This window comes from Rhipicephalus microplus, chromosome 3 (assembly GCF_043290135.1).
Source record: "Rhipicephalus microplus isolate Deutch F79 chromosome 3, USDA_Rmic, whole genome shotgun sequence".
Taxonomy (NCBI): Eukaryota; Metazoa; Arthropoda; class Arachnida; order Ixodida; family Ixodidae; genus Rhipicephalus; species Rhipicephalus microplus.
The window spans coordinates 159174190-159198181 of NC_134702.1; the positions used below are offsets into that span (position 1 = coordinate 159174190).

The 23992-nt window shown below is 46.2% G+C and overlaps 2 protein-coding genes across 2 annotated transcripts in view; one reads left to right on the forward strand and one right to left on the reverse strand.

Moving 5' to 3' along the window:
• LOC142803980 (clustered mitochondria protein homolog) overlaps positions 1-23992 on the reverse strand; it is a 133057-nt gene continuing 109065 nt past the window's right edge. Inside the window, exons 31-34 of the mRNA XM_075890379.1 lie at positions 21046-21175; positions 20023-20157; positions 5274-5347; positions 1-629 (exon numbers count right to left, since the gene is read on the reverse strand). Coding sequence (XP_075746494.1) covers positions 383-629; positions 5274-5347; positions 20023-20157; positions 21046-21175 — 586 coding nt within the window. The 3' untranslated portion in view covers positions 1-382. The remainder of the gene's footprint in view (positions 630-5273; positions 5348-20022; positions 20158-21045; positions 21176-23992) is intronic.
• Positions 11088-17118, forward strand: LOC142803981 (uncharacterized). Its single transcript, XM_075890380.1, has 2 exons — positions 11088-12208; positions 16998-17118. Exons 1-2 carry the CDS (start codon positions 11088-11090, stop codon positions 17116-17118), a joined length of 1242 nt encoding a protein of 413 aa, XP_075746495.1.

The following is a 23992-nucleotide window of genomic DNA, read 5'->3' on the forward strand; positions in this document are numbered from 1 at the left end:
AAGAAAATAGACAGTAAGCCAAAGAAAAAGGACGTGCATCTCTCTCTCCATAATCAGGACGAAATCATTCGATTTCATGCACTCGCCCTCTAACAATAATAATAATAAAAAAACGAAGGCACACAAAAGAATGAAGGAGAAATTTACAATGCTACTTTTGTAAGGGTAAAAAAAAATAAAAAGAAAGGGAAAAGAATATCTGGAGGAGGGTGAGGAGGCAGAATACACGGCGCCACAGGGCACAGATATGACGGTCCGCCCGGCAGACTCCTCTGAGTGCCGGTCTCGTTCCACGACCTTACCACACGGCCCAGTTGATGGAAGGGGGATATGCACGCCTCTCTGATGGTGTCATTGGCGATGAAGACCGATGCCATATTCCTCACCGGCTCGGTTCCTCGGCTGCAGCGGCATCTGCGGGGGAAGACGTCTCTGTCGTCGCCGTGTCGATGGGACTGCCGTTTGTCACTGCACTACTGGACTGTGCCACGGCACCACCGTTACAACAAGAGTCTGATGGCTCCTTGGTGGTGGCTGCCTCATTGGCGGAGGGAGCTGTGGACTTCTCGGCGAGAGCCAGCTGCTGACGGCGTTCTAACTCGGCTTTGAAGTTCTCGATGTCCTGTGGACTGTTCCAGGAAGAAAATTATTTTTTTACAAATGAGACAACGACAAACCAAGGTTTCAGCTAAAGTCAAGTTGAAATTTGGCAAAGAGGGATTTATCACGGTGCACGATCGGGGACTGGCACAAAAGACGGTTCACTCTCATTATTGAAGAATGGCATACCATGCACAGATGCACTTCTCATATCTCATACCCTTTACGTGCTAATATCAGAAGACTAAATTTAGATTATTCCTCGTGTTTTTATGCAGATATTTTGACATTTTATGGTCCCACTGCTTCAAATACAATATCTTTGTGTGAAAACACAATGTTTTTGTTTTCATATGAAACTGTTGCAGTGCAGCAAGTAGCAAAGCAAAGAAAAGCTTCTCCAACACACACAAGAATACATACTTTATTATGCCCACTACATTTAGTAGTATAAGCGTACATACATGCTGCGATTCAGGCATTGAGGATACATTTACACTGATACAGACTAGTGTGACGAAAGAAAATTGAGAATTTTTATATTTATTTTGTTTTATAAAATTCCATTATCTATATGTGGTTAAAGTTTGAATGTACTACATTTCACAAATAATGAAAACTGCTAGCGTGTAAGAACAAGCACTCTAATGTAACAGTGACTTCGGCCATACGAAGCTTGTGTGGCACATTTGTAGTGCAAGCGAGTTTTCCCTCGCAGGAATACCGTATTTACTCGCATAATGAATGCACTCGCATAATAAACGCACTTCCATCTTCAGTCATCAAAATTAGGAGTTTTTTCTCCTGCCTAATAAACGCAGCCCCTACATTAATCCACTGCAGTCACGCTAACCGACACCTGGCGCCTCCTCACCCGTTAGATCTCTTTCGTTTTTTTATTATTTTGCATTTTGCCGGCCCCCTTCGGCAACCTAGGCTCGCCCCCTCCCCCTCGTTCGTTACCGCGTGCCATATTTTTCCTTTGTGCGCGGCACGTTCCTCGCCTTATTTGTGCGCCACAGCGGGATTAACGAACGGTGTGAGTGTAGAGACATCGCAACTGATAAGCACAAAGCGAGGGAAGGTCACGATCGTGACCTTCGCTCGCTGTGTGCTTAAAACTGCTTGCATCAGCTGATAGACGGCCACTTCCTGCGAATACGAAAAAGCCCAACCCCGTGCACGTGATTTTCAAACGACGACAACAGGAATTGCTGTTGCAAAGGGTCATTCGTTGCTATCGCGTCGCAGGTTCCTGGAAAACCATGCAGTAAAAAAACCGCTTGTTGTCCAGAAAAGATCATGATGATTTCCACAACACGGTGGCACCCCCAATTTTTGCTTCGCTTGTTATCCGTGCGTAGAGGAACTTATGTAGAAGCGAGGTGGCGGCCGTATTTTGTCCTTAATCTTGTTATTGATGGTTTGTTTTGATGCTTCGGGGGTGGCTTCCTGCAATGTTGGCAAAGTGTGTCATAGCGCACACTTTTGGGCGCCCTTTGAGATCACAGCAGATACAACGGTTATATGACTGCAAAAAGAGGTAGCCGCAAAATGGTTTTATGGCATGCACAAGGGGCCCGGAGACAGCTTGCAGAAGATAGCGCCATCAACCACCGAAGATGAGTAAAGTGCAACAAAAAAGCATTTTCCAAACAGTGTACGTGTATGTCAATTGAGAAAGGCTAAGCGACTTAACTTTTTTTTTGCATTACTGCATTTTTGCTCCTCCGGAAAAGTTTTCACAAAATTTACCCCGCGTAATAAATGCACCATGAACTTTGCTCAGATTTATTAAGAAAAAAAAAAGTGCGTTCATTACGAGAGTAAATACAGTAGATCACTTACACAACACATTACACTATAACAGGAGTTATCTTTCGAAAAGAAAGAAAGGGTTTGCAGTGTAAATTTCAAGAAATATGACACAGGTACCACCGCTTATTACACAAGAAGTAGATTAAGGTGGCAGACTCGTCTTTGGGACCAAGAAGTGACAAAAAAATTAATTTTTTAAAATTGACATATTTGGTTTTTGCAAGTATTTTTCTATGTCTGCAAATTTTCACACACCAGGAAGTGGTAATATTCTTGTAATGTCATTCTAACTGTCCAGATTTTTGTTGCTGTTAAAACCTGCAAAAAAATGGTGAGCAGACTTCGAGGCTTCTTTATAATTTGCCAGCACCTGTGTTAGAAGCTCTGCTACGAATTTATGAGCACCTATACAGTCGACTCTCGTTAATACGAAGTTCACGGGGACCGCGAAAAACTTCGAATTAAGCAGAATTCCAATAACCACAATGAATGAAAAATACATTTATTTCAAAGCAGTTTATGAGAAAAAAATCTGTGATTGCCGTTTGCTTCTGTATGCTGAATCTTGCAGCAGAAAGCAAGTCCTGGAGGCTGTATATGTGCCCGAGTGCTTCCTTGGCGTTGCTCTCAGCAGTTAAAAACCGCTGCGCGAGGGCAAGGCCTGCGGCTACATCAGCAGCCCGCGGTAGTGGCTCACTTGCGGCATCGTCGTCGTCAACCTCAGTTTCGTGACTAGGCTCGCTGGGCCGAACCATCTCCACGATCTCAGCGTTCGACAGTGCACCGCATGTTTCTACCAAACTGTCAGTGGCAATGTACTCCTCGAAAGAGACGTCGCCGAGAGCTGGCAGGAGACCAATGTCAAGCTCACTTGTGTCTTCTTCCCCCACTGTACAAGACCCCAAGTCAAGCGTCTGATAAGGCCCGCCAGTTGCATTAGTAAATGCACGTGGAGCTTCGTCCCACATAGAAACGCTGAGTCTGCACACGACCGTAACGAGATAAACAATGAGGCCTGAAACAGGAACCGCCGGAGCAGCCGCTTTGTGATCTGGGGCGCTGCATGCAACTGCGATGCCATCAGCTGACGCTTTGAGCTGTGGCGCTGTGGTCAACTGCGATGCCCTTGGGTGCCGGTCGGACACGCATTGTTGTTGAGCACTTCGAAAATACGTAATTTAACAAACATTACGATTTCCTACGGGAATTCGATTGAAAATAAATTCGTATTAACCGAAATTTCAGACCTCTAGCTTCCAATTACCGGGAATTTCTTCCTGTTGAACTGCATGCAAAGCTGACGGGACCCCCACTCCATTTCCAATTAACCGATAATTCCAATTAAGCAACTTCGAATTATCAGGAGTTCTATTTTTTTTTTTTTCAAAAAAGCAAAGGTACGACTGTTCAATTTTGAGGCCTCAATATCTCTGCAGCTAGGGAAGGTACAACAATAAAGCTTTTTGCAATGGAAACCTATATGTGTGTAGAATGCAAGTAAGGGAGATGAATTTAGAGCACAAGCCTTTTTATTCAAATACTCATCAAAAATGCAACACAATTCCAACTACTTTTGAAAATAGGGTAGTTCATTTTGCTGTAAAATAACCAAGAAAGACTCTTGCATACTTTCACTCTATAGCCATTAGTCTATGTTGGCATATCTAAAGATTAAGGCGGCAGACTCGTCTTTGGGACCAAAAAGTGATAAAAAAATTCATTTTTTAATATTGACACATTTGGTTTCTGCAAGTATTTTTCTACGTCTCTGCAAATTTTCATACACCAGGAAGTGGTAATATTCTTGTAATGTCATTCTAACTGTCCGGATATTTGTTGCTGTTAACATACAGAACGTGCAAAAAAATGGGGAGCTGACTTCGAGGCTTTTTTATAATTGGCCAGCACCTGTGTTAGAAGTTCTGCTACGAATGTATGAGCACTCATATGAGGATTGCAAAACATGCGCACCATGATTGTTGATTTTTAGAAAAGCCCTGTTTTTTGTGTTTTTTCTATTTTTTTTCAAGAAAGCAAAGTTACGACTGTTCAATTTTGAGGCCTCAATATCTCTGCAGCTAGGGAAGGTACAACAATAAAGCTTTTTGTAATGGAAACATGTATGTGCGTAGAATGCAAGTAAGGGAGCAGAATTTAGAGCACAAGCCTTTTTAATTAAATACTCATCAAAATTGTAACACAATTCCAACTACTTTTGAAGATAAGGTAGTTCATTTTGCTGTAAAATAACCAAGAAAGACTTTTGCATACTTTCACTCTATAGTCATTAGTCTATATTGGCATATCTTAAATATCACTTTTAATTAAACACTTTATTTTTCTATGGTTGCCCTAAACAATAGGGGGTGAACTTAAGTTATCTCAGGAACAAGGTGAGTTACAGGAAAACTAATTAAATGTTTGAAATCAGCAGAAAAAACTGCTTAACCCTTTGCAGTTTGAACAAGGTCACTGAAGAAATAAATGAAAAAATGTTTAAGACCAGTCTGCCCCACTAACATAGACGAAAAAAAAAGAAATATAAAGCATAACATCATTAAAGTATTAATTATAGCATTACTTATCAGTAACCTTTTTAATTACATATTCTCGCACTTTAATTGTTTCAAGGTATTCGTAAACAGAGCACATCAAAAACTACAGGTTGGGCTCGGTGGCGTCAGTAAGCGGTCACTGCCATGTTTGTCAATGCACTCAATAGATAATCAGTAACATTTCCATCAAGCAGTCTTCCAAAAAAGGAAAAAAAAAGGAGGCTAGAATCTGGATGACGTCATTTGCGTGATTAAAGGCCACATATTGTCAATACTCTAGGCAAACTACATGGTCCTTACCTGATTTGTACAAAGAGAATGCCATTGATTATGTTGAGCATCTCGAGGACGTTGCTCTGAGACGGTGCTTGGATCTGAGCATGGAAAAAGAGGGAAAGATGCCACAAACATTAGAGCAACAACAAAAAGATGGGCATGTCGGAAAGACAGCAATCATTACTATAGTGTTTGACAGAGTAATATATCGGGCCATGATGGCAAATATGGGCAATGCAATGCAGTCATAGATAGGTGAGAAGGAAATGCAGGTTCCATCGAGCCTGACAGATCGCATGTTCAGCGAGCTACTACAGTTTACACGCGCTGTCATGGATGCGAAGGATGAGTTGAGGATGTAAAGGTTGAGACTGAATTCGCCGACGTGCGTATACGTTGGCAAATTCACTCCCGATTGTACTCGCGCAGATTCAGATCGAGCAGCGTGTCCAGGCGAGTAATATTCTGGCTAGTCCGAGCGAGTAAGAGAAATTCCAGTGAGCTCGAGTGCGAGTGAGTCCAGTTGAGGAAAACTATGACGAGAGCAAGCTCGGGTGAGCCAGCCCTAAGGACGAGGTATATACAGTAAAACCTTGTTAATTCTAAGTCACTGGGGCCGTGAGAAAGCTTCTAATTAAGCGGGTTTTCAAATAAAGAGAACATACAAAAAAATGGCAGTGGCTTAGCTCAGCTATGCCAGGATATACGTAGCGTTAGCAAAGGCTCAGCTGATTATTCTTAGCTTTCCAGGTATCATGCTTACAGTTGTTCCAATGACACACACACGGTATACGTATTATGTGGCACATGTATATTTATTTTGCCGGGCAACTACTCCGGGATCCGATGAGTTAAGCTTCTCCGCTCTACTGCATCGTTGAGCAGCATATGCACTCTCCTTCTCTATGGCTATACCACAGTGGCAAACGCCAGTCAGAGGCGCTATCAAGCGGCTCCAGCGCAGTGTCAGATGGTAACTGCACAGGGAAGGCACGCGCGTCGGCGTCCATATGTCTACCAAGGCTATGACGGCACTCCTCTGGAAAGCGCACACCGGTGGCGGCGAGTCGGCGCGGCCACGGCCGAGTACGAGGGAGTGCCGGCTCCGGTGCGTGACACCACTGATCGTCTGCTCAGCGCATCAAATTGCGCGCACACCGGCGGCGGAGTATCATAGCGCATGCACAGACCAGTGCCACGCGAAATTGGCTCAGCGAGGCCAGTGTAGCTAACGCTAGAAAAGTGGGATGCAGGGAACTTGGAACTATTCAAAGTAATCGGTGCTCAGCGATGCTCGGCTTGCTTGCGGCTCCAAAGGTTTCGTTTTTCAGCAATACCTGGTATTTATTTTTCCGCGAACATGGAGGAATGGTGGGCCTAGCTGCTGCCAAAAAAAAAAAATGGTTGCGACTGAAATGTGCGCTTGCAGAAAACATGACATCTTCACTGCAACACAGCAGTGACACGTGGACAGCATGTCGCCTGCTCCTCGCTGCGTCAGCATTTCATGGTGCGAACATTCGCACATTCTTTTTGTTATAATTATGAATTTAATAATGGCCAGTATGACGAAGCTCACAATGTGTTTTGGCTGCAAAAAATTATTTTTGAAACTTTTGAACTTAGTTTTCGAAGTAGGTGTTGCTGGCAAGAACTCCGCTAGCAGTGCAAAGACAAATTGCTGGAGCAGCCGGCAATTTAGCGAAAATCGCACACATCGCAATCTCCGCTAAACTGTCCTTTATTAATTGCTTTACAATCCCAGAAAGAATGGGTAAACCATGACCTGCTGACGTTGCAAGAAACATGCGATAAGCTGCCCGCGTGTCTCCACTGTATTGCAGTGAAGCATAGCTCATTTTCTGCCGGCGCATGTTTTGGTCGAGCTGCTACTTATTAGTATCGATACGTTGCATTGCCTTGTGGCAATTAATGGCCGTCGTTTGTGTGGATTCGCGGCGAAATCGGGATCTCGAAGTGGCACACGGCACCCAAAGTTTTTGAATGAACCAGGCTGGTGCCGGCCGCCCCTTCAACTTATCCACTTCCATTGCAAAATACGAGACCACGGAAATCCTTCGAATTAAGCGGGATTTCGAAATAGCCGAGTTAGAATTAAGGAAGGATGTGGGTGCTAAAAACTTTTTTTCTACTTTGGCTCAATCTCAACTAAACTTGACTATTTAAGGCAGTTTTTCATGCTGATTTCAAATCTGTAATTTGTTGCATAATAGCTCAATTGGTTCAGGTAATATTAGGGTGTGAATTTTAATTATTTGCCTATCTCTTACGGGTCTTTTCAGGAATTTCCCCTTAGAAAAATGAACAAGTACATGCATAACTCCAATGCTGAAAACTTGCTGTAGGGAGTGATGCCATTTTTTTCCATTTGAAGGCATTTTATAGGCATGAAAAAGGACAAACACTTATGATGAATATTTTACACCAAATTCCTCTTATAATCTTTAACTGTAATTTGTAAAGTGGCTCTAGAGAATTGAAAATAGCATCACCCCCTGGATCATTTCAAGGCGAATAAAATGATACCAACTTTGTCACTTTCACTAAAATATAACATGGGAAAAATCCCCATAAGGCTGAGTAAAACGTGCAAAAACAACGAACTGAGAAAAATGCATTTGGAGTTTCCATCAACTGTAACTTTTGCTAAAGTGAAGCTACGGCAATATAAATGACACCGTTTTGTAGCTCTATATTATATGATAATGACCATGCTGAAATTATGACTGTTGCCTCCCAAAATATTTGTCACAGCTTGTTCCCAAACTATTACATGGTCATTGATGCAGCAGGAGAATGTTTTTTTTTACTTTTTGGTCAGTGCAGTGAGTTGCAAGAGAAAGGAATGCCAAAAAATTGAACAATAATGTTGTCCTTGCATATACAGTACACCTACACAATGTTCAGGCTGAAAACACACAATATTTATTTTACAAGAAATTGTCACCGTTTGCATGAGGACAGTGCTAAAGCATACCGGGGCTATAAGGGGGGTCCCCTGCTGGCTTGTGACGCTGTGCAAGCCTAGTCTTGGTTGTGTTGCTGCTGAGATGCTTTCTCTGCGATTTTCGCAGCCTGTTTTTGTCTTTTTCGAGGCTGCGACGAACCAGGTTGTAGCCCGCACTGTAGCCTTGATTCTCGGCAATTTCTACTTAGCTCTTTATTACGCCTTGATGGAAGCGGCTTATGGCTTCTGCAACAGCCCTCTCAATGCTCCGCAAGGATGCATGCTGGGTTTTAGGGGCCTGCTGCCAAATCACAGAGTGCAGGCTTTCACTTGAGTTCTGAGTGATCCCATCACTGCACTTTTCCAGGAGCGCTTTGACGCTCAGCCGCCTGAACATGGGCTCTAGTGCCTAGCTCACAAAATCAGGCAAGCTGTCTTTGTGTGGTGGGGGCTTCTCATTCTTCGCCACAGCTCTCTGGTACTTGCACCATGAGTCTGGGCATAGCCTCCTAGATTTTTTTATGCCCGCGCAGTGGAGCGGCGGAGGCCGACCGCTGCCCTCTCTCTTCCTCATCGATTTACGCCTGCCTTCTCCACAAGGGGCGCTCGCACCCCATACTTGCCCGCACACGCTCTGGAGCGTATCAAGCATAGTCAGCATAGCAGCATAGTTCGCTACGCTGCTATGTGTTGAGGCACCTCGAAGCCCTCAAAGTACCTACAAAAGTGGCTCTACAGGCAGAAGTTGTTCCGTGTCCGTCGTGTTTGCCGCAGGTAAGCTTGTGTGTCTTGCGGAAGCAACGGTTTTAATTATGTTTTTTGTTTGGACTATCAGGGAAGCATGACAGAACTCGCAGACAATGTGACAGTGCTCGCGGAATAAAACGCGGTCTGTAAAGATTCAAAAACAACAAATGGTATATGCAATTTAACGTGATAAGAACGCCATATCGCTGCAAATATGACCGCTAATGTTAACGTGGTTTCTGGTGTAAGTGTAAGAGGCAGCCCTACGCCATCGTAGCATGAATTCGGAACGCTGCAAGTGGAAGTACGTTTAACACATAGCTTTAAATTCTCGCTTCTAATTCCTGGAGCATTTTACACTGAATTATTTACATGAACGTTTATTGTTCTAACAGCGTTCTGATCCTTAAGGTTCAGTGCCACTGAATGAAGCGACCGTTTATTTACTATTCTACGGGTCCATGTGTGAGTTGCTAGCGCCGTCACAATCTATATTGTTTGCTACTCTAAAAACTGGGGTTTACGGTGCATATTCATGCTGCATTACTTTTCACATACCAATTTGGTTTTCTATCTGCAGTGTAGAATCAGTAAGGGTGCTCTGTACCCGACAAGATGCCGTACTGCTGCGTCCCACGCTGCAAGTCTTCGCGCAAACAACGGACACCGGGCATATCGTTCCACGAGATACCAAGCGATCCGGAACTTCGAGCGAAATGGCTAAAGGTCATTTCTCGGGACGACTAGACACCGAATACGACGTCGTGCTACTCGACTGTATGCAGCCGACACTTCGGTTCCTCCGACTTCAAGGAGGGCTGCAAAATTCGCAAACTCAAGAAAGACGCTGTTCCTAGCATTTTGGAGGAGTATCCTCCGTACCTGCAGCCTCCGAAAAAGAGAGAGAGAAGCGACGCGTCTGTGAGAAAACGCGAGGCAGCTGCGCCAGTGAACACACCACCGCGGAAACGAAGAGCAGTTGAGAGCCAACTGGAGACTCCTTCACTTCCTCGCAATGACTTGCCGTTCGTCGACGTCGGCTCTCAAGATTTATCACTGATGGATTGCACCGCAAGCGAACTGCTGCTACCCCTGGAAAACGGCGCAAGCGAGCGCTGCATTACTGCGACTGTGCGGGTGGACAGAGCTGTGCAGGTGTCGTCATTATCCTCGGTTTCAGCAATGGACAAACGAAAGTGGAGACGTAAGGAGCGAGACTTGAACGCGCGAATTGAGCGGCTCAAGAACACCGTCGACAAGTACAAACAGGAACTGCACAAGCTCAAGGAAAAATCCTATGTGTCTGCATTCCTGCAAGTTGTGGAGAAAGCGAAAGAGAAAGACCTGGCTGCTTCAATATTAGTGGAACACGTTCAGAATTTCGCGAAGAAGAAACCAACGTGGTCTGAGCTGACAGTACGTCATGCTGTGGTGTTGCGTAACCTCTCGACTCGTGCATACGAACGCGTAAGGAGCACAGGTATTCTTCGGCTTCCCTGTCGAAGTACCCTCGAGTGCTTCATGGGCTCATCACGTGGAGAAGTTGGCGTGACCGAACTCGTGAAGCAAAGGCTGTCTGCAGAACTCGCTTCTCATCCCTCGTTGCAAGCGAGGGCATGCTCTTTAATTGTAGACGAAATGCGAGTCAAACAACGGCTATTTTATCACAAGCAATGAGACGCTTTCATCGGTGAGGTGGACTATGGTGTGAACTTCCCAAAGAAACAACAAATGAGCCTGTGCTGGCCAACTCACTCTTTTGTTTCGTCCTTAACGGCCTTTCAGTTTCTTTCAAATTACCCGTGGCGTACTTTTTCACGAGAAACTGCACAGGCCGTCAGCTGCACATGCTCATGAGACACGTTCTGATGGAAGTTGAAGAAATAGGATTTATCGTCGTGCGCATTGTCACAGACAACCACAAGATCAATGTCTTGGCTATGCAACTTCTGTGCAACGGAAGCCTCAAGCATTGCACTGACCACCCTGGAAAACCAAATCGAAAGCTCTTTCTTGCATTCGATCAGTGCCACCTGATCAAAAACGTGCGATCACAGTTCTTGTCCCGTGACATCGGAAAAGGCGGCGAAATATCATCGAACCATTTGAAGAGCCTCTACAAAATGCAGCAAAACAGCTTTGTAAAGCCAGTACGATTTTTGACGAGAAAGCACGTATTCCCAACGAATATGGAAAAAATGAACGTGCAGAGAGCAGTGCAAGTGTTTTCTCCTCCCGTGACAGCTGCACTGAAGCTTTTGCGAGAACAGGCGGGCCACAAGTGCGACGCAAGCTTCGCGGGTGTCGGTGCGACGGTGCAATTTATGGACACCGTGCACCGCTGGTTCGTGCTCATGGACGTGAGTAACTGTACCCAGCACATATATCAGAAGAATGCAGACTGCAAGCAGTTTGAATCCGCAGGCGATGAACGGCTAATCTGGCTGGAGACAAGCTTCCTCGACTACCTGGCCGATCTCAAAAGTCAGTGCCTGGCAAAGAACTTCCTAACCAAAGAGACTTACGAGGGTCTTGTGATTACAACTCGTTCGAACGTTGAGTGCATTAGATATCTTCTTGAAGAGATGTCTTTTCAGTTCGTTTTGACGAGGAAAATGTCATCAGACCCTTTCGAGTCGTTCTTTGGCTGGCTGAGGAAATCAGCAGGATCAAATAATCAAACGGACGCCCGTGCCGTGCTCACAGGCATTGAGAAAACCCTCAAGACCGGTGTCGCATCGACGTTGAGTACAAGCAACATAATGGCAGCAGAAGAGAGTAATTGCTTGTCAACGCTGCCACAACAGAAAAACACAAGGGTGCAAACCAGCGAGGAATTCCCTGCAGATGCACGTAGAGAGCTCATAGAGCGGCTAAACCGAGATAAGCCTCTACTTCCCACTCCAGATGTGGCCGCATCGGCTATGGTCGGTGGCTACCTCGCAAGAGCCGTACGAGAAAACATCGAATGTGAGGAGTGCTTCGCGCTCTTAACAAAGCCAAGCGCCTCGACCCCATCGGACTCGCTCATTAAACACCAAGACCGCGGTGGACTTCTTTATACGTCCGCACAACTTCTAAATGTTCTCTACGCATTACAGAAGTTCGTTAAAGTTCTTCTAGCGACAAAAAGGCGTATGCATCACCCTCTAAAGGATGCTGTGAACAATGCTGCTGAAATCCTCCGCGAGCACAAAGCTTTGATGAGTTCGAAGCCAGGGCACCAGGAGAATTTGCTCAAACTGTTGCTGACAAAGTTTGAAAGTTTGAAAGTTTATTGAAATTGATTGGTTACAAATGGTGGTTACAATGGGGTTTACTACTGATACAGAGGGAGGTCCCAAAGTCAAGAGACTGTACAGGGGACCTCCCATAAGAGCTGAGTAAACAAAAGTACTTTAACGCAACAAAAATGTGTACACAAAGTACACACTCAAAAAGAAGCAATTAACACTGAAACATCGTTGGATTATTTAAAAATTACAAAAGAAAGCAGAGATGATGAAATGATGAAATGACTATGCTGAATGCAGATAATTCCGAAGGTTGATTTTGAATGCGTGGAAATTGGAGATATATTTAACATGGCATGGTAATGAGTTCCATAGTTGTGTGGCTGAAAAGTTAGTAGTGAACTTACCATAATTAGTTCTGGGTTTCAGTAATAAGAAGCTATTGCTGGATGCGAAACGTGTTGACAAAGAGTAAGGATACTGGCTTTTGATGATTATAGGGAACGGGAGCTTTCCGCTGATGGATTTGTGGATTAGTATTGCGAGGGAATATTTATGTAGTTTTCCCACCGACAGAATACCGTTAGAGGTGAGCAAAGGCAATGCTTCTGATGTGTAGGTGCTATGTGTCATGATGCGAATAGCCTGATTTTGAGTGTGTTGCAATGGAGATAAATGGACTGGATACGTGTTTCCCCATGATGATATGCAATAATTAATATACGTATGAATGAAAGCGTAATAAAGGGATATTAGTGTGTTCATATGGAAAAAATTGCGAACTTTAATTAATATCCTAATGCCATAAGCTGTCTTCTTTGTTAACGATGAAACATGCTCATCAAATTTTAGGTGCTTATCTAATGTGACTCCGAGAAACATGACACTGTCAGTAGGATAAAGTGTGTTTGAAGCGAAAGTTAAAGATGGTGATCCTGAATAAATCCTATGCTTAGAAGAAAAGATGACGAACTGAGATTTTGTAGCATTTATCTGTAGTTTATTCTGCCGGCACCAGGTAACTATGCTGTCCGCGTCGTGGTTAAGCTTGTAGATTAATGAATCAAGGTGGTTGTCTGAGCAGAAAATAGTAGTGTCGTCAGCGTAAAGAATACAGTCAGATGATTTTAGGCATTGTGAAAGATCATTGATGTATATTAAAAATAAGAGAGGTCCTAATATTGATCCCTGCGGTACCCCAATGTTACTTGTTTTAGGGTGTGAGTAAGTGTTAGATATAGACACAATATATTCTCTATCTTTTAAGTAGTTACGTAGTAATTTCAGTGGCGGGCCTGCTATTCCAATAGACTCTAATTTAGCAAATAGTATATTGTGAACAAGTGAATCGAATGCTTTAGATAAATCAATAAAGAGCGCCCCAGTCAAATTACCTGCATCAATTGCCTGCCGGATTTTATCTGTCAAGTAAATTAATGCTAAATCAGTTGAGTATCCCTCCCTAAATCCAAATTGATTTGTTGATAAGACATGAAATTTTGAAAAATAGGAAGACAAGCGTGTTACTATTAGTTTTTCAACAACTTTGCTAAAGAATGAGAGTATAGCTATGGGTCGATAATTAGATGTGAGACGCTTATCTCCCTTCTTGAAAACAGGAATTATTTTGGCTTTCTTCAAGGAACTTGGAAAAATTCCCGTGGTAAAAATAAGGTTTACTATGTGACAAAATGTTTCAGATATTAAACTTGCTATGAGTTTTATGAGAGAGGGGCGGAAATTATCAATACCGGGCCCGGTATTTTTTAGACTAGAAATGATAGTGACTATTTCTTCAGGTGTCACGGGGTGAAGGAAAAAGCTGTGAGGCATGCGTGGGTAAGACTGGGTCAGAGGATCGTCTTCCCGTTGCTTGTCTGTACAGAAGAAGTTAATAAAAGAGTTAGCAATGTCTAAGGGATTATCGAGAAGTAGGTCTCCCGATTTTATCATTGTTATTTCGCTATGCTGGTTGGATCTACCCAAAAACGAGTTTAAAATTTCCCACTGTTTTTTTACATCATTACCGGTACACTTAATTTTATTTTCATAGTACTGTGTTTTGGCATGTTTGAGTAGTTTTCCTAAACGATTAGAATATTTTTTATACCTATCATGAAGCGCAGTATTGAACGGTTGTTTTTTTGTTTTTCTGTAAAGGTTATCTTTTTTCTTCAGGCAATCAAGCAAACTGCTAGATAGCCATGGGTTACGAGGAGCTGAGAACGGTTTTTTACAGTTCATTATTTCGGTAGAATCTGCAAGGGCATTGGAAATTATCTTTGAAAATGTATCGTAGGCAGTTTCAGGGTTATCGCACGCGATGACTGGGTTCCAGTCTGTAGCAGATATTAACTCAAAGAACTTTGTTGAATTGAGCTTCTTTCTGGTTAGGCCTGTGACAATAGCGCAAGGAGTGTAATTTAAACGCACAAATATTGGATAGTGATCGGTAACAGAGGCTTCGACAACGCCGCAGTCAGGGTTAGTAAGGAGATTTGATAAAACGTGGTCAATAAGTGTACCTTGTTTATTTGCGGGACATCGAGTTGGAAGCGTAACTAGGTTTTCATACCCAAAGCCATTTAGGCAGTTAACGTATTCATTGAACAGTGTGTTGGATGGATCTAGGAGGTTAATATTGATATCGCCCATGATAATGACATTTTTCTGCTCCAGTGATAATTTGTGCAACAAATTACCAAGGGCCGAGCAATAAGCACTTCCACATGATGACGGTGAACGATAGATGCAACCAACTATAAGGTTTTTTTTGTCCTGTGAAAAAAATGAATCGTGAAATTCAACCCAAACAGATTCGCAGTTAGCCACTTTGAGTGTCAAGTCAAGTCGTCTATGAAAACGCAGTTCCGAGGACACGAAAACAGCCGCACCACCATGATTACTATTATCGCGGTGACAATATTCAGCAGAGTATGAGGGGAAGGTATACAAGTGATTATGAGATGCGGAAAGCCACGTTTCGCTAATACAAATCACAGAAAACTTGTGACTAGTTGATGATAAGAAAGTTGTGATACCATCCATGTTTTTTTGCAGACTGCGTGCATTAAAATGAATTAGTGAACGGCAGGGCAAGGAAAAATAGGTCTGAAGTTCGTGAGGTCGAATGTACGAAGCCATTTCACGTAACTGAAAGATTAACTACTAGACTGATTGCAAAATGTTAGGCAATATTGCATAAATCAGAATCGGAAGCAATGCGAATTACCCGACTGTCGGGAGACTTCCGCACCTTAATCTGGCAATTTTCCGTCCAGATGAACTGCCATCCTTTTTCTTTCTTTAAGGCAAGTGCCCTAGAGAACAAGCGCTTATTGTCTGGTGATAGGTGCTCATTCACAAATATTGCCTGTGCGTTCTCTCCTGAATACCCTATACTTCGAGTGTTCAGCCGCGCCCTTCTGGCTTTCTTCATGAACTCGTTCTTTTTTTCACGAGAGCAAAACCGCACAATCATATTCCTTTGACCGGACTTTGCAGGTACACGATGTACCGTGTCGACATCGCTAGCCGAGACCTTACAGTTGATTTTGTCGCCAATGGCAGTCAGGATTGCGGAACAATCCTCTCCTTGGGTAGAGGGCACCCCTTTTATTTCCAAGTTATTTAACCTTGAGTACTGCTCGAGGTTGGCGACTTTACTTTGAAGGGCCTCATTTTCTGCTTTTAGAGCGCGATTTGCGGCAGTCAGCTCGAGCTGCCGGGAGCGTGTCGACTCGACCACCTCGTTCAAGAGTTTTAAACTGTCATCCATACGACCAACTTCAGCTCTCAATTCACCGACGTCTAAGCCTGCGTCCTGAAGCTTGGTTTGTATATTAACAACAAGCCGGTCAACCAATTCGTTCAATCTAAGTTTGAATAAATCTTCTAGCTCGTCTAAGCGCTTGCAGAGTTCGGCATTCGTCGGCATCGTGTAAAATGGCTAAACACGTGAGTACAAAGTGAGTATACAAGCCGTAACACCAACAGTAGCAGCAGCAGTTGCTAGACTAAAAAATTCTAAGGAAGTGTCAAAAATGAAGCAACCAACCTGTGAAACCAAGGAAGTTCGCTTAGATGCGTGCTTGTGAATGCAACTGCTGCTGCTACAACAGTGATGCTTCCGCTGGGACGGCTTTTATGACAGAGAAACGGGCCGCGTAGAAGCAGCTTGGGGGCGGCTTCAGCGCAATCTGCGCCAAGGCCAGATGAGTAGTCCTTTTCGCGCAGGCACGTGTACGATGCACGGATGAGAACCCAGGTAGTCGCCGCGGCTATCTGTGAAACCAAGGAAGTTCGCTTAGATGCGTGCTTGTGAATGCAACTGCTGCTGCTACAACAGTGATGCTTCCGCTGGGACGGCTTTTATGACAGAGAAACGGGCCGCGTAGAAGCAGCTTGGGGGCGGCTTCAGCGCAATCTGCGCCAAGGCCAGATGAGTAGTCCTTTTCGCGCAGGCATGTGTACGATGCACGGATGAGAACCCAGGTAGTCGCCGCGGCTATCTGTGAAACCAAAGAAGTTCGCTTAGATGCGTGCTTGTGAATGCAACTGCTGCTGCTACAACAGTGATGCTTCCGCTGGGACGGCTTTTATGACAGAGAAACGGGCCGCGTAGAAGCAGCTTCGGGGCGGCTTCAGCGCAATCTGCGCCAAGGCCAGATGAGTAGTCCTTTTCGCGCAGGCACGTGTACGATGCACGGATGAGAACCCAGGTAGTCGCCGCGGCTATCTGTGAAACCAAGGAAGTTCGCTTAGATGCGTGCTTGTGAATGCAACTGCTGCTGCTACAAGCAAACTTTCAAAGTTCTTCCGCCCAATATTCACCAACTTTGCTCTGAAAGCGACAGACAAACGTGATGTCGCCAAATTGTTCGAAATAAAGCCGCTTTCACGAAAAACCCTGAAACTGTGAGCTTGATCTCACAGCTGGGGGCCTAAGTGAAAGATCCAGTTTTCACAATATGTCTCGTGTTGCTTGCTTTCAATGTACTGTGGGGATGGAAAGAAACGTGAAAAGTGCGGCATCTACATTCCCTGCTGTTTCGAATTTCTTTACGGGTTGTTGTATCCTGCATGATAATTAAAAGCCACTAGAATAAAACTATTCTAGCATATTTTATTTTTATTCCCACCAGGGTCACAGCGGGATGCGAAGATCGTGCCGCACTGTTCCGTTTTTTTTTTTTCTATCACCCCTGAGCATCATGAAGAAACACCAATGCAACCTGCGCATTTATTTTACAGCTCCATCTCGAATACGAACGCAAGTTTCTTTCCAAAAGCATGTGCGCAACAGCATAGTCACGTCGTCTGCTCTGGGAGTGGGTAAGGGGTGACAGCGCCGTGTGGTGGCGAGCGCATGAAATAGAAGGTACGGGCGGGGCGGGGCGCCTTGCTCCGCTCTCCACTTGGCGGGCATGAAAAAATATAGGAGGCTATGGTCTGGGCCTCCAGGGCAGAGGTCATGCTTTGGTGCTTTGTCTGTAGACATGTGCTGCAAAGTTGCAAGCACAGCTTTCTGCATGCGTGGAACGTCGTTCTTGTGACTTCTCAAGGTATAGCCATAGTAAGAGGTGATCCTCTTGATTTTGTGTTGCGTGAGCCTGCCCTTACCGCCTAGCGAGCCACCTTGAGCTCTTTTTTTCCACAAGTGTACGTAAGGCAGCTCCCATACGCTTGTGCACATGATTGATTCAGTCGTTTTTGGCTACCTTGACATGACCGTACACTTCATTCTCGGTAAAAGAAGAAACTGTGTTTCTGTCATCGTCTCACAGCATGGTCGTATACCAAAGCTTGTGCTTTTCAAGTGACCGCCAAAGCAAGCGTAGCGCCGCCTCCACTTCCATCTGGCCAGCGTTGCAGTCAACGTATTTCTGGCACAGTGGGGCGTGCTGGATGAGCCAGGCAAAACGTCCTGCCTCTCCTTCCTTAGGTCCTTTGGTGCAAGCGAGGCAAAAGTTCGACGGTACGATTTGGTCTATATCGAGACCACTGTACATTTCAATAATCAAGCCAACGCATATATGTGACCTATGTCCGCGAGTGAGCCAAGTGCCATCATATATAATGTCGACGTTGCCAGGCGCGTTGCTAACTCCGCACAGAGCTCTTTGACGCGAGCAACGCTCACTACTTCGCACTCGGCAGCTGTCGCACTGCAGGCTTCCTTCATTAACATCATGTGGCTTTGATAGGTCTTGTGGTGGAGCCCTCGATGCGAAATGTTCATAACGGCGAGAAAGTCCGACAGAGCCGTTGCCTTTATGGCAACATTCTTCCTTCATTGATGGCCTTCATGGCACGCAAATTCACTTTGAATAGCCTTAATTTGGCGTCGGTCTCGTCGGCTACACGTGGGGACGAAAACCGTTCTTCGCGAAAGTCACAACTGCTGCACGCGACAAGGAGCTTCGAACACAGCCCGTACACTTTCTTGCCCTTCGAAAACGTCACGCTTTTTTCACCGCACTCGGGGCAGACGACAAGCCGAAATAACAAGTCTATCACCGCCAGGTCAACAATGCCAAATTCTGTCCAGTTTTCTTTTTCACCATCCGCCAGATCATCTAGCAGCTTGAACTTGCGTTCCGTTGTGCACTGCGATGTGAGGGATGCCTTCAAGCTCGCCACATTCCTGGCACACTGAGCACTCGTCCACAGAATAAAATGCCGTTTCAATGCGGTCTTGATGTTGCTGGAAGAGCCAGATGATCCGACGATGTAACAATCTGTGGATGTGCTGTAGATGAGCCCTGGGGAGTGCACCGTTTCAGACACAACAGGTGCCTGCGGCCACGCGCCGCTGTCGGAATTCACCGCTTTGGCCGCACGTGGTCGGCTTTCTTTTGCGGCGCGTTCAACGGATGCCTTCGTTTCTTGCCGTACGCTTGCCGCGTCTTCTTCTTTAGACGAGCATCTCCAATCATGCCAGCAAAAGACGATAAGCCGGTGCGTCGGTCGCGTAGCACGCGCAAAAAGCAGGCGAACAACGCGTGCGCGGAACGGGAGCGGGCGGCCGACAAGTAAAATACAGAAAAAAAAAGCGCGAACAACCTTGGCCGCATCAACCAATGGGAAGCGAGAGACGGGGGGCTCGCCTGGCGTGCGCGCGCTCTAGCCAATAAGCGGTTGGGACGGGAGTTTCAGAAAAGGGGCGAGGGAAGCCATGCCAGATGCCATTTTGAAGGGCGGCAAAATACAAACAAAGAAATCAGCTGCAAAACAAGCTCAAGATGGTGGTGACTGGCCGGTTCCTTAGCCGGCGACGTGCGGGAAGTTTGAAAAAATTTTACCTTTTGAGGGGCATTTTGTGACTCCCTTGGCGACTTTATAACCAATTTTAACCCATTTACCGATCAAATTTCCTATTCACAATTTGAGAACACGTGCGTATAGGTATAAGAATTCTAAAAATAGGATTTTCAAAAAAGCGACTTTCTGGCCATTTTTTGCCATTCTAGGACCCGCGTCCCCCCTTTAACGAGGTTTTACTGTATTTTACGAGCGAGTCCGAGTGAACTCCACATTTTTTTGACGACCGAACTTTTGCCCTACCTACTCAATCTCAGCGTAATTATCACCCTTATGTCGACTCACGTGTACTCAGAGCCGTGAGCCCGAGTCTGAGCGGGCCCTGGCGGCAAGGTATGTTTCATGAGTGAGTCTGAGTGAGCTCTGAATTGTTTGCCTACCTATGATTGCACGTTTTGCCAACCTATGATCATGACTTCTTTGGCATGCACAGGGGAGCACTGTTCTAAAATCTGAACTGTTCTTGTCCCGCGAGTATGAAGCACTTGACAGGCAAACACACCTGAATGGGAGGCAGAGCAGCTGTGGTGTTCTTCTTGTAGATGTCGTTGATCTTCTTCTGGAGCACCACCGCCTGCTGTGTCAGGTGGCGCAGGCACTCTGAGCTCTCGCGAGTCTTGTCGTGCTCCTCACCGAGCTGCACAAATTGTGACAGGCAATGATAGGCGAGATCGCAGGGTCTCCGAACCTGAATACTGTTACATCTTTCAACAACAAACTGATTTCATGAGGGCCACCTTATTTTTCAGTAACCTGACACCACTCGAAAGATGGTGTTTGGTGAAAACAATTTTTAAAAATTATTTTTTCAAGTTACCACACCATTGCCATGACACTTCTGCAGGTGTCCACTTACAAATTCATCACACAGGCTATCAGCTAGGCAGACAACACCACCAAATTCAGCATGGTCACATGAGGTCACCATGCTGAACTGTTACGGTATATCCAGACGAGCCGACCTGCAGATGGCCGAGTCATGTGACAGTAAGAACGCAAGCAGCCAGTCTGATTGAGCCACACGCATGCACAGTCCGAAACACGAGGAATAAAGCCCGAGCCGAAGTCAGTTCCAAGCGGAAACGATGCCACTCGCGTGCCTTCAAAAAGAAACCGCACATTCAAAAAGTTGCCAACGTACTCGGCAGAAAAAAAAAAGAGAAGAAAAAGACAACCTGTCTTCTCAACACCCCACCCCTCCGAGCACGAGCCCCTTAGCTAAGCATGGAAACGGGCGGTTTGTGACAATGTTTTCAGCCTTCTTGGCCTTCCTGCGCCCACAGCCAAAGCTACGAATTCACCCAAACAGAAGTGGAGGGTCACTTGGCGGCGACACCAAGGGCCAAAGGAGCAGTTTGTCCTGTCGCCTGGATCCATTATTCGTGTCACTGCTTTGATCTGAGACCCACATCACGTGTCGACGGCAGTGCTGACCTCATAACAAAACGCTCTCAGTAGCGGGCGCGCGTGCAAGCACGCGCACACACACACACATACACGCACACACACACACACATGCCCGCACCTGGGTCTTGTAGATGGTGTACGTCTCCTTTTCATTCTGCAGGGCCCCTCGGAAGTCGCCCAGGCAAGACTGAGCACGAGCCACCAAGTGGTAGCTCACCGCTACCTTCAGGCTGCGGCTCCCGTAAAACCTGCACACGCAAAACATGCATGGCTACTGAGGACTGCGCAGTAGTACACCAAAAGATAACGAGTCGCGCCATAGAGGAGAACTATGGCTTGATTTCAACCAACCGAGGTCCTTCAAGAACCGCCTAAATTTCTTTGCTTGGATGTTTTTGCATTTCGTCCCCACCGAGATGTGGACACTGTTGCTGCACAACTGAGGTGTAGCTCCACTTGAGCTATTTCCTGAGGTGAATGACAAGACTATGTTCATTCCATTGTGTCTTAAAAAAAAAAGGGACGAGCCTCTCAAATCATTCCCGTTCTTTATTAGGAACAAGTACCGTATTTACTCGCATAATCCTCGAATTCTCGCAACCCCCACATTGCCCAAGAAAAATACGATTTCTTTTTTTTTTCCTCGAGTAATTACCGCACTCCCGAAAACTGCCGCAATCATGTCGTCTGCTCGTTCCAGCCACTGATGATGATAGCACGCGCCATCTTTTAAGCATCAAGCGTACTATTGCATGCAGATTTAAGGGGAGACGCGGGTCGAAAAGTCGCGTTTTTTTTCCAAACTTCACCTTTTCTGTTTTTTGTTGCTTTATCATCTTTATACATTATATTTTGACATCTGAAAATATCACAGCGAAATAAGCATCAGAAGTCAGTGAAAAACGCGTCTGAGTGAGCGGCAGTGACGCGCGGCATCACGAAATTTACACAAAACGGGCTGCTGTTCGCGTGCTCGCGGGGCCGCGAAGAGAGCTGTCCGCCATATTGCGGCCGCTGGCTCGTGTAGAGTTGTCCTTACTCTCCACGATCCCGGTTCTTGAAGTCTCGTACGTTCACGAAAAATCTAAAAAAAAAAGCAACAAAAACAGTCTTTTCCCGCCGTTTCAAACCGCGCGCCACTAACGCAGGGCCGCCATTGGCTGACAGCACCCGTGTTTTCTTGCCGTAGTTCGCTTCACTGTTTTCCGGAGTTATTTTTCGCTGTTTTCGTGCGATGGCAAGCCCGAAAAAGGCCGTTGCCGACCATCGGAAATACAGAAGTAAGAACAAGTTCAGAGGGAAGCGGCGGAGGACGTACAAGAAAGCCACCGCCAACGAAAATGTCCGCGACGGGCCAGCGGCCGGTAGGCCTAACATCGACCACGGCAACGTCGACCATGGCAACTGCGACGACGAGATCAACGCTGCAGTGAATTTTGTGAGTGCATCGCAGAAAAAGATCGCGTTATTCGAAAACGACGTCAGGCCGAATGCCGATCGTGCCGAAAGCGTAGTGCTGTGCGAGTTGGGTGCATTGACGGCCGTCGTCGCAGGCGCGGCATGCCCCGTTTGTCACGAGAGTAAACTCGCAGTTCGGGCACCGAATAAAAAGCGGAAAGGCCTTTCGGCGTTTCTGGAGCTACACTGCGAGAATGCGGAGTGCTCGGAGAGCATCCTTTCGTCCGCGTACTCGTCGAAGCGGGTCGCGTCAGATGGCGGCCGCGGTGCAAGCAGAAGCTACGACAGCCGGGAGTTCGCGTGACGCCTTTGCCGTGAACCTGAAAGTGGTGCTTGCAGCGCGTGCCGTCGGTATCGGGCATGAGCAACTTTCACGATTTTGTGCAGTAGTTGGATTGCCAAACCCTATGCACCATAAGACCTTCCATGCTATCGGCAAAAAGATTCACAGTGCGGCAGTGAAGGCTGTCTGTGAAAACATGCAAAGGGCACGCAGCGTCACCAAAGAGGTGGCTGGTAACAGTGACGTGCCAGTCATGTTTGACGGCACATGGCAAAAAAGAGGCCACAAAAGCCACAATGGTGTGGGAACTGTAGTGTCCTTGGACACTGGTTTGTGCCTGGACTATGAAGTGCTTTCCAACTTCTGCCTGGCGTGCAGTTTGCATAACGACATGGGAGGCGATGAAGAAACATGGCAGGCGTTTCATCATCCCGTTTGTGAGAAGAATTGCGACTGTTCTTCGCATGCCATGGAGGCCGAAGCTGCAGTGCGCATTTGGCAGAGGACTGTGGACTATGAGACACCCCTGCGGTTCACCATCTTCCTAAGCGATGGAGACAGCAAGGCCTACAACGGGGTCTGTGATGCCAACGTGTACCCTGACACTCCAATTGAAAAAGAGGAGTGCACCAACCACGTGGCGAAACGTCTGGGCACCGGCCTGCGGAAGCTGCCAACGCCACTTCCACGAGGGGAGAAGCTGAAGGAGACCACCATCTAGAAGCTTCAAACTTACTTTCAGGTGGCCATTGTGAACAATCGGGGAAATGTCCACAAGATGTACACTGCCATATGGGCCTCATGTTTGCACTCGTGCTCAACAGACGGTGCTGGAAGTCACAAGTTCTGTCCTGCAGGCCCAGACTCGTGGTGCAAGCACCGACGTGCTGAGGCGCAGGGCCAGCCTGCACCGTGCCACACCCCCCTCCTGACCAAGGCCCAGGGTTTGGCAGTCCTCCCAATCTACAAGCGTCTCACAGATGCGAAGCTGCTTGCCCGGTGCCTCCACGGCAAGACACAGAACGCGGCCGAGTCCCTGAACAGCAAAATATGGCTGCTGTGTCCAAAGACCCGGTTTGCTTCCCAGACTGCTGTGGAAACAGCCACAGCCATTGCAGTCCTGTGGTTCAACCGGGGCCACGCGAGCTTTGAAAAGGTGCTGGAAGAGCTTGGGGTGCTTCCTTCGGAGGCCCTGGTTACCCTCAGCGACCGCCGAGACAGCATGCGCATGCACAAGATGAATGTGCGTCAGACCGCTGAGGCGAGGGCACACCGTCGCAGTGCAGCCAAGAGGGCCCGGGTGGAAGAGTCCTGCCGCACCAGC